The 23115-nt window shown below is 36.8% G+C and overlaps 4 protein-coding genes across 4 annotated transcripts; 2 read left to right on the top strand and 2 right to left on the bottom strand.

The window, feature by feature from the left end:
• The first annotated feature begins 759 nt into the window (after window positions 1–759).
• On the top strand, window positions 760–4383 carry LOC146133485 (lysozyme g-like). The gene is made up of 4 exons (XM_083397399.1): window positions 760–838; window positions 2226–2339; window positions 2913–2998; window positions 4111–4383. Exons 2-4 carry the CDS (start codon window positions 2246–2248, stop codon window positions 4381–4383), a joined length of 453 nt encoding a protein of 150 aa, XP_083253525.1. The 5' UTR covers window positions 760–838; window positions 2226–2245.
• A 4970-nt stretch (window positions 4384–9353) lies between these two features.
• Window positions 9354–13778, top strand: LOC146133484 (lysozyme g-like). The gene is made up of 7 exons (XM_083397760.1): window positions 9354–9372; window positions 9607–9747; window positions 10245–10400; window positions 11129–11209; window positions 12130–12243; window positions 12361–12446; window positions 13504–13778. The coding sequence occupies exons 1-7, from the start codon at window positions 9354–9356 to the stop codon at window positions 13774–13776; spliced, it is 870 nt and encodes a 289-aa protein (XP_083253886.1). The 3' UTR covers window positions 13777–13778.
• Window positions 13041–19600, bottom strand: LOC146133483 (protein mono-ADP-ribosyltransferase PARP15-like). Its single transcript, XM_083396407.1, has 5 exons — window positions 18507–19600; window positions 17955–18033; window positions 17193–17323; window positions 16350–16509; window positions 13041–15332 (listed from the first exon to the last, which is right to left on the bottom strand). Exons 2-5 carry the CDS (start codon window positions 17989–17991, stop codon window positions 15052–15054), a joined length of 609 nt encoding a protein of 202 aa, XP_083252533.1. The 5' UTR covers window positions 17992–18033; window positions 18507–19600; the 3' UTR covers window positions 13041–15051.
• A 162-nt stretch (window positions 19601–19762) lies between these two features.
• On the bottom strand, window positions 19763–23052 carry LOC146133482 (uncharacterized). Its single transcript, XM_083397759.1, has 5 exons — window positions 22799–23052; window positions 21420–21985; window positions 20914–21035; window positions 20696–20834; window positions 19763–19980 (listed from the first exon to the last, which is right to left on the bottom strand). The coding sequence occupies exons 1-5, from the start codon at window positions 23050–23052 to the stop codon at window positions 19763–19765; spliced, it is 1299 nt and encodes a 432-aa protein (XP_083253885.1).
• Between the last annotated feature and the right edge of the window lie 63 nt (window positions 23053–23115).

The raw sequence follows: 23115 nt of genomic DNA, 5'->3' as shown, positions 1-23115 counted from the left end.
AGGTCCTCAACCGTATGACTATCTCCTGGGAGTATATTCATCTGCTAATGTTAGTTTACTTATTTTGGCGATAGTTGCTATTAATAGTAATCGCGAGCATAAATAGCACTATGGTAGGAAACCATTCAGTAAGTTTGTGTGACATTAGTGTGTTGTTACCTTCAAAAAGTACGCTGTAAAATATTTACACTCTGAGCAAGAGCCATGTTGCCGTTGTTCTTGACACTGTTGGTTGGATTTGGTAAGTTAATGTTTTTAAAACAAATATATTTTTTGCTATACCAATTTATACGGAAAGGCCTTTTTAATAATAAAAATTTGCGTTATATTTAAAAAATACCTTGCTAAATATTTGATCGCACGCCTTTCGGCTATTTTTGATTTTGCGCCCAAAATATTTGCTACTTTCTTGCTAGCATTGTAGTAAAGCGGTCCCATGTAAGGTCACCATAAATAAAGTTAAACACACACGAGATATAAGCTGAAACGCTTTCGGAAGTAAAGAATCTTCCGTGACCCATACAGACAACAAAATTTAAAATAAAGATTCTTGCTTTCATATTAGATGATCTTAATACTGTTTATAAAACAGGTTCAAACATAAAATTATTTCTTAAAATTTTATGTATGATTTTATGTTTTATACCTGTTTTTATAAACTGTCTTAAGATCACACCAAATATATCATTTTTGAGAACAAATCACGACATTAATGCATTAATAACGTACTCGACATTACGATTTTTAGCAAATGCAAGTTCGAACTACGGAAATATAGATAACGTCGATACGACGGGTGCATCAGCCGAAACTGCTTCTCAGGACAACCTTCCAGGCGGTATGTTCAGTATCAAGAAGCCGCTGCGTTTACCAAAACACCCAAGTTAATTTAATTAAACGACCTAAATTAAGGGTAAAATGTAAGGCGTTTTTCTATATATGCATATTGCATATGTTACGTAGGATTTAAGACAAAGGAAAAACCATAAATTATTTTTATTTTGTGTTTTTGTGCTCTGCTTAGTAGACCCGGAATTTAATAAGTTTATTATTTCACAAGGTAAAACAAAATACTTGGGGCATTCGATTAAAATGACTTATTACTCTTAAGCCCCGCTAACGTGGAATTAAAATAGGCTATATTTATAAATTTATGCAAATTCGTCAACCGGAAACGTAGTTTAATTTTTTTTAGTTTTAGAGGTTCAGGGCTGTTGTATTTGAGTTTTTAGTATGCCCACTGGCAATTCAGTTTGCTTGAGTTAACGTTTTTCGCCGATTCCGAAATAGATCCTAGCACATTTGTCGATTTAAGTCAAAATATTGTAGAAACTTCAACAACGTGATTCGCATTGATTTAACAAACCCCGTAGATATAGATCTATTGATTTGGAACATCGAAAGCAAAATTAAAAAAAAACTTTAAACTGCGACGTAAGTTAAACTTCTAAAAAAAAGTAGGAGAACTAGGGTCCTAGTGTACACGAATTTTTTATGTAGCTTTTATAGTGGAGATTGTTTTGTTTGAAGCAATTATAAAAATAAACTAGAGCCAACCAAAGTTATGTATGCGAGACGAATTACCAAAGTAAGATTGATTTCAGCCCATGTGTACATTGTGGTACTTTGCATTTCACAAAGCAGGAAACGTGGCTATGGGTTGCTAATGATTGGCTACACCTGGTCGATAGCATAATATCTTTTAATATATAAGATGTTAGCCCAGTGTTTCTTAAAACTTTTTTAGTTTTGTTCACCCCTAGCATCTATCTCCTAATTTCGTTCACCCTTGTCTCTTGATATGATAAAACTATCTCGTCTATATATAACAGCACAAAATGACTTCGACTGTTTTGATTTTAGTTAAGATCAACTTAAACTGAGTTTTTCCTTTGCAAATCTACAATTTCTTGAGTCCAGAAATACTATAAAGCTACAAAAGGACGAAACACAGTCACCAAAATTTTGTACCTATACACTCGGTGCAAACCAACTCTTACACTCGGTGCAAACCAACACTATTACAATAAGCAAAAAAAACACACCGAAAAACAACAGTTCAACAGTCGATTTTCTGCAGAGCTATTATTCACCCCTTTTGGTTTGTTCACCTCTGCAAAAATCTTAATCACCCTGGGGTGAACCATTCACTGGTTTAAGAAACATTGTGTTAGGCTATCTTTCGGTGTCGCTTAAGTGACATCTCATACCTTGGTTCGTTTCAGGTGTAGCGTCTTCTAGGAAGATGGCGCAAACCGACTTTTCGACCATGAGGCAATGGAAGAGCTGGATTGTTCAAGTAGGCGCAGACTTGAACATGGATCCAGCAGTTATTGCAGGTGATGGTTAATTCGTTAGAGACCACGAAGGTTGTTATCATTTAGCCCAGTTTTTTTACAACCTTTGTATGTGTCTCGACCCACAATTGGTTCACCGACTGCACTATAGTTTTCGTGGTTAGGTTAATTGAGATTGGTTTAAATTGGGAATTACTTAATACTAAATTCAAAGACAAGTATAGCCTACAATTTTTTTAATTCTAATTTATTGATGCCAATGTCCTATGTTTTTCTGACTTTAAAAAGTTTAGTAAAGATACTGGGTCGCCAAAGCTTCGCTGTTACTCAAGCCTAGTACGCCTACTTAATTGGGTCGCCACGAAAAAATGTTGAGAAACTCTAAGTTAGCCCAAGTCGCCTCCTTGATTTAATCAGGGATTGGCCCAACCAACCAAACGATTTGAATTTGACTTTAGCGGTTTCAGTGATTCAATATTTCGGCAAAGCTATTTTCGTACAGACAACTACAATATCAAGGGACTTTTGACTACCAGAATCCTTGAATATTTAATAAGTCATTAACCCTTACAACAAAATAGGAAAGCTTAACGGCTTCAATGCTAACTTTTGCAGGAATAATGAGCAGAGAGACCAGGGCTGGAGCCGTTCTTGGATCCGACGGGTTTGGTGGCGATGGGCATGGTTACGGTTTGATGCAGGTAACCTATAGTGAGAGCTTTTACTGTTGCGTTATGTATAATAATCGTAAACTTAATCATTTACAGTACTGAACACTAAAAACAAAATGTTCTAGTTATTCTTTGACATTAACTGAAAATATCCATCGTGGGTGCGCCATGCTGCTATTTGTAATCGTGTAAATATATAAGGGAACGCACAATCAGTCTTATAAAGAAATATTATTCAAAGCAGAAATATTTATTATTACATATTTTGGACCAACGACATAGTAAAGCCCCCTACGCAGTAATGTCTACAACAGATCAAGGCTTAAATCCGCCAAAAAAAATCCTTAACTCCTCGGAATAAGATCTAAATGGCCTAAATACACCTAAAACAGGAGGAATGGGCCTACACCTAAAAAAAAAACAGAGGGTGTGTGACAATTGGAAGCCACCGGTCTGATATCGGCCATTTGGTCGGCACTGTTCTGACGAGTTTGAGATTATGGCTTTTCGATTTAATTCCGAATATAAGCTTTTAGTCGTGTTATGGTCGTATTTCAAACTGTGTTCTATTCCGACGATAAAGGTATTCTAATTTTGTTATTATTGCTGGTTCCACATCCACATATGTATTGTATATATATAACAGTGCACATATGCTCTTTGGAAGGCACATAAGCTACAGATGTTCATACATTGAAATCAAATGGTTTAAAAACACGCATACTACATGGACGACGAATTCCAATAGCTATTTAAAAAATAGTTAACAAATGGCGGCCTTTTTCCTGGCCCTGTCAAATGGACCCTAAGGAGCAAAAACGCATAAAGGAAGAATTAAAAATGGGCGAATAAAATAAAAATGAAAATGGAAAAATTAAAATAACCATTAGGAACCATTTTCCACTAAAAGTATTAAAATAATTCGGCACTAAAGAATTACAAACTTAACATAAGGCATTTCAAGAGGAAATGCAAACTGGTCACAGGTAGTAATAGGCCACAAATGAATGTCAAAAAATAGAAAGTCCCGTGATTTTTTGGCCGGATCCAGCAATGAAAAGGTTTGCCACAGATACCGCGCGTATACCAAACAAAACAACACCAAACAATCACACATTAATAAAAAAAACTCCCATTAACAGGTGGACGACCGCTACCACACTCTGGAAGGCGGGCCCAAATCGTACGAGAACATACACCAGGGCACGCGCATCCTTATCGACATGATCAAGGGCGTGAGAAACAAGCACCCGACTTGGACGCAAGATATGACGCTCAAGGGCGGCATATGCGCCTACAACAGCGGCGTGTCGAACGTGCAGAGTTACGAGAACATGGACCAGGGCACAACCGGGAACGACTATTCCAACGACGTGACGGCCCGCGCCCAGTACTACAACGACAACGGCTATTAGGGCGTTCGGCGTTCACGCGACAAATACAAGTGATTACTGAAAATGTAGAGGAGATTTAAGGGCGCTTTTTCAAGGGTGGATAGATTTCTTTCTGGGCGATCAGGGGTTGTTAAGGCAGCCGCTAGAGAAAATAGCACAGCCCGTGTGGAAATATAGGTGTTAGGTAACACTGTCTCAAAACCGACAAATAAACATTCATTTTCTCGTTGAAAAATAGACAGTGACACACTCTGATAGCATATATTTCTGTATGGGCTTTGGTATTTCTTATATAGGTTTATTGTTATGCAAACAGGGCCACATTTTCAATCATTTATTATTATGTACAACAAAAGTTAAGCAACAGTTTTACCGTTGTGCGAAGGAATTTTATGATAATTATGCATAGAACAGCCAGTTACACTGGACGGGAAAAGGTACGAATCAACGCAATAAAAAACAATTTTTTCAAAGCAGACTATGATAAAGTGCATTAACTTTTACTTTAGAGGCGTGGCTACAGTAGAAGTTTGGAAGGGCTGTTTTTTGCAACAAGTGGATATTATAGCCAATTTTAAGTGCTGACCTGCAAAAGTCTAATTACGAAGAACAAAAGGGGGCTCAATCCTTGCGGTCTATAATTTCAAAACGGTCCATTGATACTGACAAGATTAACTTTAAAACATTAAGTGTTGTATAACATGGATTTATTTTAGAGTTTTTGTTTTACAATCAGCAATAGTGTCCTAGCTAGTAGGCCCATGTAATAAAATTCTACTATGTAATAGTGCCCTAAATCCTTTAATTTTATATCAAACTCATTATCGAAACCTAGCGGTAAGCGTAGCTACGTGCCAAAATCTGTGTAAGTGACGGCATACCCTTTATTATTATTTGCCTTTACTTCTATCTTAATTGTTTTTCCGAAAACATCAATTTTTATTCATATATATATTGGGCGTCATCAAATACAGAAAGGAATTATTCCCAAAGATACAAATAAAGCGAGAAAATAAAAACTTACCCTAACTGCAAAAGTATTAATTTATAAGAAATATTTTAAAGCAGTTTGATGAGGTTTTATGGACTCTTAAAGCTCCATTGATACTCTGATAATACCGCCCTAAAAGAAACCAAAAAACAAACAAATCTAAACATGAAAAACCAAAGCAACTATAATGCGTATAAAATAGTGATTTTTAGTGGTAGACTTATTCGGGGGGCGAGGAAACTTGTCAGCAAGCAAATGTATTTTAAATTAAATACTTTATAAATAGTTGCATAAAGTGGATTTACGTGTGGTGATTTTTTGCCCCGTCAGTGTACGCAAAAGTTGCTTGTTGTGGGTCAAAAACGCAGGAGGCGGACTATAATTTTTGCAAACTTTTACTACGTATAAGTTTACATACTATGTTTTGAATTTCCATTCAAAATTAATATTATTTTTCCGTTAAAAAGGAAAAATATTATAGCATGTTGCATTACGTTTTTGGACTACGAATACGAGCAATAGACAAAATCTCTGTTTGTCTCTAATACGTCACGTGACTGTTTAAATTTATGGTTTTGCCAGTAGCGCACTGGTTTCGCAAGTTATGCGGCCTGAAAAGTTGTTTTTCGAATGGCGGCCCTTGTAGCATTTTGAGTTCTGCAGGCATGTCCTTAATCAGCGTTCAACATAAAACGAGTTGCCTCAAGACTGTACGCTTCACCGCGTCCAGTGTATTCCCGTAAGCAAAATTTCCGTTTGTTTCGTCACAGCTTTAAGCACGTCGTCCAATTTAAGTGATAATTGTTTTAAAACGTTGGCGCTGGTCTAGAATCCTACCACAGCGTTAAAACAGATATTAAAGCAACGCAGTATTTGGTTTGGGGTGTCCGGTTAGTCACGTTAGTGCTAAGGTGAGAGTGGGTCAAGTATTATTATATTTTCTAATTAGTAAAATATAGCTTAAGCTACCCAAGCCAATACGCAAAACCTTACCCAAATAATGTTGGTTTTATGGTAAGATTCTAGAGAGGCGGCAATTTATTTCTTAATAGTATAACCTAAGTTACAAATATCATGTATTTATATTTTGCTTGATTAGATTAGTGTCCTTTTTCCATATTAAACTGTTTTAATGTTTAATCTTTTGCGATTGGTAGTTTTCCATTGTTTTACCGTTCTACCAAAATGCAACATAGTAGCCTACTTAAAATATTAAGCCACTAAATCCTAATTAATAATATAATTAATGTACGCTGAGACTTTTTGATCTTTCTGAAAGGTTAAAAAGCAGTGTTGTAATGACTTGACTTAAGTCACTGTTTTCAAATGACTTGACTTGACTTAAGTCTTTTGACCAAAATGACTTGACTTGACTTAAGTCTTTTGACCAAAATGACTTGACTTGACTTAAGTCTTTTGGACAAATGACTTGACTTGGACTTAAGTCAAATAACTTGAGATTAAATTAAGTGTTTTTCATTAAAATTTGTTTTAAGTTTTGCACATTAAACACTTTAAGTGCTGTATATTGCGTTTGTGTTAGTTTTTTAGTTAAATTCTTGCTTATGATCGGACAATTTTACCAATTTCAATAGTTTAACAATTTACTTCTATGTCAATGACATGACTTGAAATTGACTTGCTCTCATAATGACATGACTGGGACTTGACTTGGGCAACCGATGACTTGGACTGGGACTTGACTTGTTATTTTCGCAAAAGACTTGACTTGGACTTAAGTAATTTTCGCAAAAGACTTGACTGGGACTTAAGTTATTTCAAAATGACTTGTTTACAACACTGTTAAAAGGGATTGCCAAATGTTATACATACAACTAGTCGTGTTTTAATTAATCTTTGTAAAACGAATCCCTGTAATTTTATTTGTCTATAAGGCAGTGGTCGGCAAACTTTTTTGTCGCGGCCCAAAGTACTCTTTTCAGAGCTATTGAAGGCCCACTACGAAAACAGTGGCGGATTCAGGATATTTGGTTTTAAGATAAAATATTTCACGGCACCTTGATGCCCAAAACACTGCCATGTCATAATGTAAAACATAACATAAAAGAAGAATATACGCACGAAGCGCGAAAAAATTTGACCACATTTGGGCCGCGGCCACAGTTTGCCGACCACTGGTCTAAGAATAGCTCCATATCTGCCGCTGCTCGGCTGCATTAAACAATAATTTGTAGCCGCCAGAGATACCCACCAACATTTTTTGCCGAAATCCTACAAAAAGTTCTGCAATTTATACGCCAGAAATACATGTTTCCGTAGTAACACATCGATATTGTACACGAAATGACCTACTGGTGGGGTTTTGGGGAAGCATTGTACGCCAAAGATATTTGGTGGGATGGTAGTGGTGTCTGGTATGCAATCTCTTGCCGCGGCTGTAGAAGCTTTTTTCGTGGAGAACCGCTGTTAATTGCGCCGCAAATTTTCGATCTAACGCGCAAAACTTTGCGCTTAACATTGGTTTTCTTTATACCTATTTATTTACAGCCGCGTCAATTTTAAAAGTAACATTTTTTTAGCAGCAAATTCATTCAGTCGCACAATTCTAAGCTTCGCAAACAGACTTTAGCATTAGGACCTCAAATAGAACAACATCAACGTCGGAATAAGACCTAATCTCGTTAGAATAAGACTCAAATGGTCAGAATAAGTCTATACAACCTTTTCCCTAACCCCAACCTACATCACGTATTCTATCACTAACTTCCCTAATATTTTAAATTGCAGCATCGGCCCATAATACCCTTTTCCTTTTAGGTGTAATTTTGCCTATTTATGTCTTATTCCAAGGAGTTTGTACCTAACTATATTTATTTATGTTAGATCTCACTTAGATGTATGTTATTCTGTCAACCTGTCGTGTATATCACTGCGTATTCGGCATTATTATGTCGTTGGACTCATACGATGGTCTAGGCAACGAGGCTTTTCCCAAAATTTATTTTAACTACGTGAATGTGAAAATTGTACAGTTTTACGAAGAATGTTTGAGTTTTGAGGAAATCTTTTCAGCCTAAACGCGCCCTACAAAACCTGGTTTCGCCAAATTTGTGTATCTAAATACTTTTAATTGTGCTTCGCACTGTGACTAGATTATTGCAATATCGGGAGTTGTAAATGGCACCATAAACTAGATTAGCGATTAACTTTATTGGGTTTATAGGAATTTTCACAACATGTTTTCGTTGCAATCATGTATGACGCCGTGAATTTTAAACCAAATAATCGCGCACGCACTTTCTTACGTTTTGTGCGAACGCTTTAGCACCAACTTCTATGTAGACTGATTAGAACCACAAATGCAAAAATTCCTAGGTCCGCCCTCGATTCATAGTTGGTATAAAAACTACACGCCTAAACAAGAAAAATCAGTTAAAAATTTATTACGTTACATTTATTACGGCCCGCCGAGACCTTTCTGAGTTCGGGTCAGGCCTGACGAAAGATTGCCGACCCCTGGTTTAATAACCGTAGCATTAAAACAGTCAAAAAAGCTTATTAAGCATAACCTACGTTTGAGTCCTTAGGCGCGTACGTGATACTTTTATATAAATCAAAAACAGCTCCTCTGGTAATTTTATTTCTAAACCAACGTTTCGGCGACCTATGCAAGCCGCCTTCGTCAGGGTGATACTTCTATGTTTACCCCAGGTCCTCAATGTTACTATCTCCTGGGAGTTTATTCATCTGCCAATGTTAGTTTAATCATTTTGGTGATCGTTGCTATCAATAGTAATCGCGAGCATAAATAGAACTATGGTAGTGAACCTGGTCAGATAACCTTGACATTAAGACAGCCAAAAACGCTTATTAGGCGTAATCTACGTTTGAGTCCTTAAGCGTTCGTGACACTTTTATGTTTAGCCCGGGTCCTCAATGTGACTATATCCTGGGAGTTTATTCATCTGCCAATGTTGGTTTAATCATTTTGACGATAGTTGCCACAGTATTAATAGTAATCGCGAGCATAAATAGCACTATGGCAGGAAACCTATCCAGTGAGTTTGTGTGACATTAGTGTGTTGTTACCTTCAAAAGTACGCTATAGAATATTTCAGCTCAAGAGGCATGTTGCCGTTGTTATTGGCCGCGTTGATTGGATTTGGTAAGTTATTAATTTTGAAGGAAATATATTTTTTGTTATGCCAATACTCTAAATAATAGCTTCGGGTCCATGTAAAAATGACCTTAGTAAAATCGTTACAGTTTGCATAACAGCATTTGTTGTTCAGCTATAGCTAGCGACTTACCATGCACCTTGCAAGGCGGGACTTGCGTGGACTATCGGTATTACATTTGCCACGCTGGCTATGAGACTGGTTTGTGTAGCGGAGACAACAACATAAGATGCTGTTTAAACTGCAACAGCGGCTGTAAGTGATGACTATATAGCCAGTAAGGCAAAAAAACATGTTTTAATCTAACACTTGGTTTATTCCGACCGTGCAAAATAGTTTTGAATCCCTGTTTTGTATTTTCAGATGCAAGCCAGTTTCATGTAATTGTTTAAAAAAAAAGTAATTGGTTTAGTTTTTTAACTTAACATCAGTACTACTTTATTTATTTTTCTGATTTTTCTTTATTATACAAAGATTCTTTATTATAGTAATAGTTAGCATCGGCCCCATTACCAACAACATATTTGAAAGTCGTTTTATGTTTAAAATAGGCTGGATGCTATACTTTAATAGTTGTGTCTTTACAAAATCCATGCAATCCTACTCAGGTCTTTCTCGTGGATATCAATAAGTTCCTCTAAGTTTTAAGAAAAACACTGATTTAAGTCCCAGTCATGCCATATGCCAATTAATTATTGCCCAAACTACATTACTTTGGTAATTTACAAGCATAAATGTGAAATTCACTGCAGGCCAAAATGACGATCAGTTGTACAATAGCTGTTGCGATTCCTCTTGTACGAACCTCGGTGGTGATTGCTATGACAATTCCAACTATTGTGATGGTCAATATCAGTCAGGAAAATGCGGCGGACCGTCGGAAAGGCAATGTTGTGTGTCGTCTTCCGGTGAGTTAAAGCAATATTTTACTCTGTCGATTTTAGTCAAGCGACGTCTATAACAACGGTACTCGTTTTTTATTCTGCGAAACACTAGAAAAATAAACTTTTTTTAAATTGGTTAAGGAAAACTTAACACCGTGATAACTGAAAAGGTGGATGGAAAATCCAATATTGAAAATATTATATATATTATCTAATTCTAATGGATAGTGTGCACTGAATTTATAGCTGTATGTCTAAATTATTTGTACGGATAGAACCTTTTTTTTTTTGGATTACAAAAAGTTGCGTTTTATTGAAAAAATGCCTTCCTAAATATTTTATACCACACCTTTCGGCCATTTTTGATTTTGCGCCAAAAATATTTGCAGGCCCCTGTTTTTGCTAGCATTGTTGTAAAGCGGTCTCATGTAATGTCAAAAAAAAATAAACATACACGAGATATAAGCTGAAACGCTTTCGGAAATAAGGAATATCCCACAGACAATAACACTTAAAAGAAAGATTCTTGCTTTTCTATCAGATAGTCTTAAGACTGTTTAGTGTTTCTAAAAACAGGTATAAAAGAGAAAATCATTTCCTAATGTTTTACAGCAATATATAATTGTTTTTATGTTTTATACCTGTTTTTATTAACAGTCTTAAGATCACACGATTTTTTTATTTTTAAAAACAATATCACGACATTAATGCATTAATAACGTATTCGACATTACGATTTTTGTCAAATGCAGGTTCGGGCTACGGAAATATAGACAATGTCGATACGACGGGTGCATCAGCCGAAACTGCTTCTCAGGACAACCTTTCAGGCGGTATGTTCAGTATCAAGAAGCCTTTGCGTTTACCAAAACACCTAAGTCGATTTAATTAAACGACCTAAATTAAGAGTAAAATGTAAGGCTTTTTTCTATATATGTGTATTGTATATGTCACATGCTTGTAGGATTTTCAGACAAAGGGAAAGCGATAAATCATGTTTGTGTCTTTTTACATAGTTTAGTAGATCCTTTAGGAATTTAATAAAGTTTGGGAATTTAATAAGTTCAATATTTCACAAGGTAAAACACAATAGTTAGGGCAACCGATTAAAATGACTCATTACTTTTAAGCCCAGCTAACGTGGCTGTGAAACGGGCTCTGTTTATACATAAAAACGACAACAGCAAAAGTGGTTTAACATTTTTAGGTTGAGAGAGCCAGTTGTTATATTTGAGTTTTAAGGATGCCCACCGGAAATATCGTTTGCTTAAGTTGCGGTTTTCACCGACACAGATTCTAGATTCAAATCAATAGATTTCAGAACCTTCAGCAACGTGATTTGCATTGATTTAAAAATCCCCGTGATATAGATGTATTGATTTGGAACATCGAAAGCAAAATAAAAAAAAACAACTTTAAACTGCGACGTAAATTACATTTCTAAAAAAATGAGTATGAAAACTAGGGTCCTAGCGTACAATAACTTTTATGTAGCTTATATAGTGGAGATTGTTTTGTTTGGAGCAACAATAAAAATAAACTACAATCAAAGTTATGTATGTGAGACGAATTACCTAAGTAAGATTCATTTCTGCCCACGTGCACATTGTGGTACGATTTCATAAAGCAGGAAATGTGGCTATTGGTCCCTTATGATTTGCTACAACTGGTCCATAGCATATTATATTTTCATATATAACATGTTATCTCTCGATGTCGCTTAAGTGTGATATTATACCTTTGTTCGTTTCAGGTGTGGCGTCTTCTAGGAAGATGGCACAAACCGACTTTCAGACTATGGCGCAATGGAAGAGCTGGATTGTTCAAGTAGGCGCAGACTTGAACATGGATCCAGCAGTCATTGCAGGTGATGGTTAGCTACTGTGTGCTCAGTGGCCTTATTAGAATCCTTAAACATTTAATTAGTAATTAACCGTTACACCAAACTAGGCAAGGTTAACGGCTTCAATGCGAACTGTTGCAGGAATAATGAGCAGAGAGACCAGGGCGGGAGCCGTTCTTGGATCCGACGGGTTTGGTGGCGATGGGCATGGTTACGGTTTGATGCAGGTAACCTATAGTGAGAGCTTTTACTGTTGCGTTATGTATAATAATCGTAAACTTAATCATTTACAGTTAACCTAAACCCAAACAAAGGTTTTAGTTATTCTGTAGCACTATCTAAAAATATCTATCGTGGGTGCGCCATTCTGCTATTTTAATCGTGCAAATATATAGGGAACGCAAAATAAGAGCTATAAAGAAATTTTATGTAAACAGAATTATTTATCGTGCCATATTTAGGACGAACGACATAGGTTTGAAGCCCACTATGCAGTAATATCTACGACAGAATAAGGCCTAAACCCGTCGAAAAAAGCCCTAAACTTATCAGAATAAGATCTAAATGGCCTAAATACACCTTAAAACGCAGGAGGGAGAGGGTGTGTGACGATTGGGATCCACACGTTTGACATCGACTGTTTTGGTTTTATTTTGACTATAGTTTGAGATTATGGCTTATCGATTTTATTTCCAATTAAGCTATTAGTCCTATTTTCGTCTCATGCTGAACTATACTTTATTCCGACGATAACGTTATTCTAATTTTGTTATTATTGCTGATTCTACATCCACATACAGACAGATGCTTTGGAAGGCACATAAGTTACAGATGTTCATACATTGAAATCAAATGGTTTAAAAACTCGCATACAATATGAAAGACGAATTCCAATAGCTACTTAAAAAAATAGTTAACAAATGGCGGCATTTGCCAGGCCCTGTCAAATGGACCCTAAGGAGCAAAAAAGCATAAAGGAAGAATTAAAAATGGGCGAATAAAATAAATAGAAAAATTAAAATACCCATTAGGATTCCACTAAAAGTATTAAAATAAATCGGCACCAACGAATTACAAACTAAACTTAAGGTATTTGAAGAGGAAATGCAACTGGTCACAGGTGGTAAAAAAAACACTAAAGATTGTCATTAAAAAAAGAATAGGCCTTGTGACTTTTCGGCCGGATCCCGCAATGAAAAGGTTTGCCATACCTACCGCGCGTAAACAAATCAAAACAACGCCACACAATCACACATTAATGAACAAAAACTCCGATTAAACCAGGTGGACGACCGCTACCACACTCTGGAAGGCGGGCCCAAATCGTACGAGAACATACACCAGGGCACGCGTATCCTTATCGACATGATCAAGGGCGTGAGAAACAAGCACCCGACTTGGACGCCAGATATGACGCTCAAGGGCGGCATATGCGCCTACAACAGCGGCGTGTCGAACGTGCAGAGTTACGAGAACATGGACCAGGGCACAACCGGCAACGACTATTCCAACGACGTGACCGCCCGCGCCCAGTACTACAACGACAACGGCTATTAGGGCGTTCGGCGTTCACACGGCAAATACAAGTGATTACTGAAAATGTAGAGGAGATTTAAGGGTGGATAGATTTCTTTCTGGGCGATCGGAGGTTGTTAAGGCAGGCGCTGGAGAAAATAGCACAACCCGTGTAGAATTATAGGTGTTAGGTAACACTGTCTCAAACCCGACAAATAAACATTCATTTTCCCGTTGAAAAATAGACAGTGACACATTCTGCTAGCATATATTTCTGTTTGGGCTTTGGTATTTCTACTATAGGTTTATTGTTATACTTTGAACGAAGCTACAAAAACTTAACAGGTTCACATTTTACAGTTAATTAGTTAAGCAACAGTATCATTGTATGACGGAATATTTTATGATAATTATGCATAGATCAGTTCAGTTAGGGGGGGACGGGAAAAGGTACGACCCAACGCAATAAAAAACAACTTTCTTAAAGCATACTATGATAAAGTGCATTAACTAACGAAATTTACTTGAAGGGCGTGGTAAAATACGGCACCGTGGTATATTTTTACATGCCGTGGTATCATAAGTGCGCACTAAGCTTGGTAAAGTTTTGAACTGGCGATAAAAAAGGTAACCGCTTAAACAAGCATCCAAAGACTTTACGCTACAAAGCCACAATAGAAGTTTGGAAGGGATGGTTTTTGCAACAAGTGGATATTACAATCAATTTTAAGTGCTAACTTGCGGAAGTTAAAATGCAAAGAACAGAAGACCTCGAAAAAGATGTTTTCGGTGAACCCCCAGAAAAAAGCTAATAAGCGCGAGATGGGTCACCACGATTCGCAAAAAATGCCTTTTGAAGTCACTCTGATAAACTACCAGTAAAACACGAAAGGCTACTTCTTTGTTTACCGGGGTCCACTTGATTCAATCCTCAGGCCTATATAGTTCAAATTTAAACCAATTCGTATTATGGAGATGTCCGAAGTTTGGTATTTTATTTCGATTGCCGATATTTTTTGACAAAAAGTTTTGCGATTTGTGATACCAAAATGACGCCATTTCTGTGCTTAAAGTAGCAAAATAGATTAAATGAAATATTCAACGGTATCGTGAATTTTGTTATTATGCCAAAATTTGCGTTTTATAGTGACGAAATTTCAGTTACCCTCAAGTAATATAAAGATTGCTCAAGTAATATAAAAATACACCCTAGTATCAAACAAGTAGCAATACTACCGCTTGGCACCAGCTATCGATACATCCCTCCGCATCTAAAAAGCGCCGCGAATGAAAAGTATACACTACAGTTGGTTGGAATCACTGAACGAAGGTGATCAAATGCACAGGATAGGCGTGGTCGACCTTGAGCACGGTAAGGGTGTTTGAACTGCGGTTCACCACACTGTCGCACTCGCGAGCTTCGGCCAGCGCACGGATCGCTTCGGTGCCACGCCCCTCGAAGACCACGCCCTCTAGAACTTCGGCTACGAACATTCGTCGCATCCGCTTTCGGTCGGGCTTGGCCTGGCACACGGCCAGGTGCGCGGTCCTCGAGAACGCGGCGCCGGGACAGTCCAGGGTCGCCCTCGTCGCCGATTCTGTAAAAACAAGCGTCGTCAATTACGCTGCCTGTTTTTTTTCAATAAAAACAAGTTTTTAAGAAAAAAACAATTTTTGAAGATTTTTTTTTCTAAAAAAATAAACATTTTTGTTAGCACTAAAAAGGAAATCTATATTTTCTTCTTTAGATTGAACATAAATAAGCAATTATTGGTTTTCTAGGCAAAGTGAAGAGGGCAGATTACATAATTTTAGAATATGTTTCGAGCATTTTCCGTTAAAGTTACGACAGTGATCTTACGTTTTTCCATAAATTTCTGGCCGTCATCTGTATATTTTTATTGAATTACAGTCCCATGTTGAATAAATATCGAAATTAGGAAAAACATTTTGATCCGTTTAAATTATATATTTGGGAGTTGTTTTTCAAATAAGGATTTTTTTTAATTTTTCGTTGTGTTCGCGAAACAAGAGTAGACAGTAGGCTAACAGCCATGCCGTAAGCGTAAAAAAAACATTTATTAAGGAAAATATAATCGGTGTCGGTTGTTTGTTCGGTAGGATAGGCCCATTCTCTGTTAAAATATCGTGCTATGTCTCAACCTATGTGATGCGGGACCCAAAATATGTTCGCCGATTAATTTGGTTGGGTGGTCGACTACAGTAGTTTACGCGGTTCGATTTATTGAAATCGGCCCAAAGCAAGGTTTGTTCAAACTTGATAAACCTGTGACAAAAACACGAAGACATGATACCTATTGATTAAATTCGAAATAATCTATGCTTTTTATATTGGGTTTTGTTCACTAAAAAAAGTTCAGCAAATAGAATTGGGTCGCAAACGCTTCGCTGTTTTATTTACGCTTAGTATTCGGTCCGTCGAGAAAAAAAAGTTTGCTAAACACTGGTATATCTAAACAAACACAGCAAACCAACTGATTGAAATCGCTCTTGTGGTGTAAACCAAGTTATAAAAAACCTACGTTTACCAGCTGACCTGATCACGGTTAAACGTTCCACTTTTATACATAGTGATAAAGGGTTATGGCACGTACCACCGTGATTCCAGCCGAACTGACAGATTTCGTTTGCTTCCTGTCTGCTGCCGACACCGTAAAAGAGATACTTGGTCTTGTGGTCGGAAAACTGACGCTCCATCTCTCGTTTCCTCGCCGCAAATCGTTGAACAAGCGCTGGATTTTTCACTTGACATATCTTCCCTCCAAAAGAAAAACAAATTTCTGGTTATTCTTTTTGTAAGGGCAGGGGCTTCTATATTAGTTCGTTTAAAACACCCGAAATAACGTCACATATTGGGTGAAAATAAGTGTTGTAAAAAAAGTCCAAGTAATGCCTTAAATATCAGTCAAAACATAATCAGTCAAGCTCCAGTTCAAGTCACCAGTTGCCCAAGTAACGTCATTATTGGAGCAAGTCAAATCATTGATATAAAAATAAAATGTTAAGCTACTAAAATAGTTAAATTCGTTCGATTTTTATGAGCAGTAACTCAACTAAACATAACAAAAATCCAACATATAGTAAGCTAATTGATTACGTTTACGTGTAACAATTGATATAAATTACCCTTTTTATATACAACTATTATTATGCAAACACTTAATTTGAACAAAGTCATTTGACTTAATGACTAACTGAAGTCAAGTCAAGTAATTTGAAAACAGTGTCTTTAGTCATTACAACACTAATGAAAAAAGAATATTTCAACACGGAACGAACCCTCTTTTGAGTCTCCGTGAATATCTTTTTTGACCTAATGCTACTTTATCTACTTCAGACCTAATTTCACGTTTAACAGTTATCCCATTGATTTTCTGTATATTAGTACTGAATTAATTAAACTGTCATACAATATCAATAAAGTTAATTTTAAGCACCTCTTCAATTCTCCTGTAGTTTGTTCCACCTGTTTTGAATCGGGCAAGGATTTTCTCGTAAAGAGGACCTCCTTCCACTTGGTCCAAAGTCCATTCCCTTGTATTGAGATCTCTCCAGTCCGACTTCCACTCTGCAATATGGTTGCTTACTTTATTACCAGTTGGAGGACACGAGTTGTTTAAAAGTCATAAAAGCGGTTTACTATATTTTGTAAATTTTATGTCTCGGATTGCCTAATACGGTGATTTCGTTTACAACATGTTTTGGTATATGGAGATTGGAGAGGTTAAACAGGTACAAAAAACTGAGATAAAAAAACATTTTAGAAAACTGCCTATGGACCAACCATTTATAATTGAGTCCCAGGCGCAAGAAAATACAACTCTACTGGGTTAATTAGAAAACCGTTTTTTCCCGAAAGATTGAATGACAGGGGCGACCGAACCGAAATTTTCATTTAACAAGGACATAAGGCTATAACTAAAGCGGATTCCTTCATTTTAAACATACGGCAATGTAGAAATGGTATGTATTGTTCGATTCGGTATATGGACAGCGCAATACAAAAACGGCGTCGTTGATTGTTGACATTAGTAAAAAAACAATCTCGGATGTTTTGGAGAAACTTTAAAGGTAGTTATATACTGTTTCTGCACATGCCTCTCGTTTATACGACTGTTTGTCGGCTTTAAAGCTAAAGAAAAAAAGAAAGCGGATTAACCTATATTTTTGTTTCCTATGTTAATATTTACACGACGTACGTTGTGGAGAAAATTCCGAGTGCGGCGAACTTTGCATCACGAGTCGTCACCGTTGAGCTGGTTTTTGGGGAAGGCTTTTCTTTGAAACAAAGGGAGGACGTTTGAGCTCTCATAAAGAAATTACCAGCACTTGTCAGCAGGGGTACCCAATCTTTTTTTTACCGCGGACCCCTATTTTTTTTGGTTTCTTGTGGACAACGGTAGGCAAGAAAGTTTCGAAAATAACGCCACGATCAAGTAGACTTCACAAATATGCAGATGATTTTAAGTAAAGTGGAGTCTAAATATATTCAGTGCTAAAACGTTTTATTTTAAATTAAACTCTTTTCTTTAAATAATTGATTACTTGTTAAATATACACTAATATTTCAATTTGGCCTTTATGGACCCCTAAAATTAGTTCACGGACCCCCAACTGGCCATTGGACCCCAGTTGAAGAACCCCTGTCTTAAAGCAATGAACGGTTAACGTTATTCTTATCAATAGGCTATGTTATCAGTTGTATGAATGTGCATATCAGTTAAATATATAATATAACAAACATGACTTACCTGAGCAATAGCAGGCTACAGACGGATCACCAACCACTTATTAACATATTCATAAGATTGACACGTAAAAAAATCTAAAACTTAACCTGCAAGAAAATTATCTTGTTATGCAAGCAAAATTAAACGAGAATGAAATCCAATCTGGCATACAGATATATACAATAAAACACAATTAGTTCGCGAATATCTAAGAAAAGCTGCTAGTTTACATATACAATGAGTCGAAAAGTTTTATTTGCTGAGCACTGACAACTTTATTCTTTTTTTGAAGTCTTGGCGGAATTTTAACAGAAAAATAGCAATTACAAAAAATATATAGGCCTACAGTTAATTTATGCACAAGAGCCAAATCCGTACACTTCAAAAACATTACGTTTTCGCAACTTGACGTCAGCTATATAACACAGTAGAATAAAACAGAGTATATGATACAAATTAGCGTTTTAAACGTTATATTACGATAAAGCAACGCTAGAAATTGAAGAACACGACAGGATCATTTGCAAAATGATTTATTGAAATCTCGGTCATAATTTTTAATGATCGAAACCACTATGAATAAAATAACAAAACACTACATAATTTCTAAAAATATTTGTTTTTATGTCAAAAAAAACACAGATCAGTATCAGTGGAACTTGAAGATATCAGTTGAACTAATAGAGTCAATCTACTTGAACTTTAACAAAGGCAAATCTTGTAGGTTTGCCTCATTTCAACAGATAAAAAATACAATACAATCAAACGAACCAACGTTTATAGAATCGATGCCAGCCAGCAATTACACCACAAGACTCGGATAGTTTTGCCATATCGAAAACAGTAGTTTTATCGAATCAACAACATACGCCTTTGAATGAAGTAACATTTTTTGAAATAAAAAATCAAGATTCCTTTATAAACCGGAGTGATAGCTAGCTTACTGTTTAAAAGACTCAATTAATTTGTTTTTATAAATTTAGATACTAAGTTTAGGTACACTATGTACGGTTATGTAATATAGATTAATATTGGATTATAAAGCCAAAAAGGTCGAGTATCTTGATTAGGACGTTTTAATACCTGCTTGTATTATCAACAGCCAATGTCTTTCATTAATGTCAGTTAATGCATTAACTGAAGATAATAAAGGCAGGTATCGAAACGTCGTAATCAAGATTATGCCGATTTACTTCACCTTTTTGGCCTAAATTATTTTTTTAAATTCGCTATTAAGATAATATATTGATTAGTAAAAAGAGTACAACTATATGCAATTACAAAAACTCTTCCGAACCACTCTTGAAAGTGACCAACGCTAGAGGGTAGGCGTAGTAGTTTTCACGTAGTTGTACGCTCTGGGGTGAAGATGTTTCACTTGTGGGGGAATATACGTCGGCGATAAACAACTTCCTTTCACCCATGTTGCCTATTGCTGCGTTTTCGGCGGCATCTTTTGGTTGGGGGTGGAAAATCGTCCATGCGTTTCCTTCACCTAAGGGTTGTAAATTAATTTGAACAAGAGTTCCTGAAGGTTGTAAGCTTATCTAGGTAACAATTCCTGAGGGTTGTTAATTTCTTTAAACAAGAGTTCCTGAGAGTTGTTAATTTCTTTAAACAAGAGTTTCTGAGGGTTGTTAATTTAGGCAAGGCATTTTATGGGTTTACAAAAAAATGGCTTTGTATTTATTTGATAGTTGGCGGTAGTATTGGTATTAATATAGGCAATGTCACCCATGCTTTTCTGTCCGACACACGTATTTCTACCTTGAAAGGTAAATTTAACAAAAAATGGTAGATTAACAATTGGAGGTAAGTAAAACTATAGTTAACACTAAAGCAAATAGAAATATATAAAAATATTATCTTTTAAATGTTTTCATTTCATCAGTGTACTTGTTTAAGCATAGCAACTGACATCAGTAAGTATCTGGAAAAAGGAAGGCGGTACTTTTAGTTATAATATCAGATATCGGTTTTAAAATAAATCTTTAAAATAAATTACTTAAAGTTAAGGTTTTTAATCTTACTTTCAGAAAAAAAAAATTAGAGATACCACTGCGATTTTGTCGTCGTATTTAGTTTCATATTTATAAGCAAATGTTTTTACCAACACAGTACAGTACATATATATATACCTATAGGTTACTCGTTAAGCAATTAAACTGAGCAAAACAACGATATTAATACGAATTTGGCGAATGTCTTACCCGCAATCCACCCGCAATTGCAAATCTCCACGACTTTGTCAAACATGCCAACGCCGAAAAACATGTAGTTAGGATTTCTTGAAGATCCTGTTGCCTCGCGGAACCTTTTGTGCAGGGCAGGGTTACGAATCCTCCGAATCTTTAACGAAGCAAAGAATAACGATTATGTTTAATTCACGTTTAGGTGAAGCGACGCAATTTTCTCCTGTGTTTTTTACCTCTATGATTTCCACGTTAATATTTTGTAGTTTTTTTGCGAATTGCTTGTAACGCTTTGAATCCTTATCGAGTGTTTCGACTCGCCATTCATCCGTGTCAAGGGTTCTCCAATTATCCCAATCTAAAACACCAAGGCAAAAACGAAAAATGTAGAACTTTGTTTTGTTTTTTGTTTTTCTCAGTTTTCACTTCACTTTTCCTATAATTTGATTTGCAGTTTAAATTTTGCTATTTGTCATTTTTAAGCTAAAAATCGATAAAAACCTCTGGCACTCCCTAGCATGTGTAAGCAAAGCATTGTCCACAAAGTTTACTTGTGAACGCAAAAATTTAAGACTAATTCGTGGCATGGCCAGGATTAATAAAGACGTATATTTACACGTTGAAAAATCGCACATGCCGTTTAGTTCTGCCAAAATATTTCACATCTTAAAAGTTGTGTCTTGTATTGTTACATAAAGCGCAAACAATAATTCGCCTTAGGTACCGCACGGATTTATCTTACCTTCGTCGGAAAAGACTCGCTTGCTTGAACCAGAGGCAGGAAAGTTTGCAGCCAAACTCATCTTCGACTTGGCACCTTCTCGAGACTTCGCCTCAACCTCAACAGAAGCAATGGAAGAAGAGCAACTTTCAGCTTCATCTTTAGGGTTAGGCCGACCTGGAAGATCTGTTGCTTTTACTCCTTGATCTTCGCTTCCCGAGTGCTTTCGAGAGCTCTCGCCTCTCTCGGGTCGATCGAGGGAATCCTGCCGCTGCGGATTTCTCGCCCTTGAATGGTCTGGATCGTTGGCTTCGCTGTACGGAGACTCTACAGCGTCGTGAAATTCCTCGTCGTCATTGCTCTTGTCGCTGCCGCTCAGTTTTCTGGGCGAGGGCGTTTGGTGGGCGTCGGCCACTTTGTGTCCCGGTTCTGGAACAATCTTTTCCTTCGTGATAGCAATTGGCGGCTTACGAGGGACTTCTTTTTCGCTTGAGGGCTCATCCTGGTCCTGCCTTGCCGGGTGTTCTTCGTTTTCGGTACTGGAATCGCTGGCATCGGAGTATTTGCTTGACTGTTGCTTTGCGTCTCTGTAATATTTAGACTCTTTATTATCCTTTATTAAGGCAACGCGCCCAAAATTGCTTCTTTTTCAAATTGCTGTTTTACTTTCTAGGGCAGTGGTTCTCAGCGGAGGTGTCGCGGCACCCTGGGTGTCATTTCTAATGGTTAAGGGTGTCGAGACATATTTGAGAATCTTTAGGAATCTAATTTTTGCTCAACTCTTACAACTTTTTGTGTAGGATTAGAGTGGAATAAATCCAATTATAACTTCCTACGTTGTATAGAGTTAATGTGTGTTGTTCCAGTTTAGTTTATGGTGACATTTTAGTGAATTAATCACGGAAAAATATTGTAGGATTGCCGCAATCTATTTACTATTTCTGAGGGGTGCCGCAAGCCATAAAATGTTGAAAACCACTGTTTTAAGGTGTTATAAATATGCCAAGAAAGCAGCAACCCTTTGTGCTGCACGTGGCGCTAATCAACTTGTTGCCTGCCTAGGACCCTTTCACTATACTATAGCAACAATTTTATTTCAAAACAGTAAGTTTAAAACCCCTAAAGCAGTGTAATTAATCTCGGTGAAAAAATCTTTTGATCTTCGCGGTAGGGTTTCCAAAAAAAGAACCTCGTTAATATTAAAGTTTTTTGTTTCTTTATTTGGTGCAGGCAACCACCAAAAATCAGTATTTAAACGGACCATAAAAGTCAAAACAAAAACTAATGAAAGTGACGAGTAAAATCCACATCGCTTTAATACGTCTGAGTTGTTACGATAAAACAAAGTCCGGCAGTCTTTCTCCAATTTACGCAGCTTGCATTTTCAAACTCGGTTTTACCTATCATTGATGGAGTGCGGCTCCGGTGGCGATACGTCCAAATTACTTAGGTCGTCGGTCCTTTGGTCATGTTCAGTTTGCGTAAAGGTGTCTTGGGTTTGGGCAGCCTGAACAGGTTCAACATCTGATTTCGATTTCTTCATTACCACCCACAATTCCGCCAGCTCTTGGCACTTTTCTTTCGCCAGGCTAACATTTTGCAGGCTCCCTGTGATTTTCACGCGAGTTTCTTTTCTATAAGCAAGACGAGACATATAAAACAGCGAATCTCCAAAATAGGCATGATATGCTGGATATACTTTTCAAACACAAAATAA

The sequence above is a fragment of the Ascidiella aspersa genome, chromosome 9, assembly GCF_963924565.1.
Source record: "Ascidiella aspersa chromosome 9, kaAscAspe10.2, whole genome shotgun sequence".
Classification (NCBI taxonomy): domain Eukaryota; kingdom Metazoa; phylum Chordata; class Ascidiacea; order Phlebobranchia; family Ascidiidae; genus Ascidiella; species Ascidiella aspersa.
The sequence above is the reverse complement of the archived record's forward strand: the minus strand, read 5'-3'. Positions and strand labels throughout refer to the sequence as shown.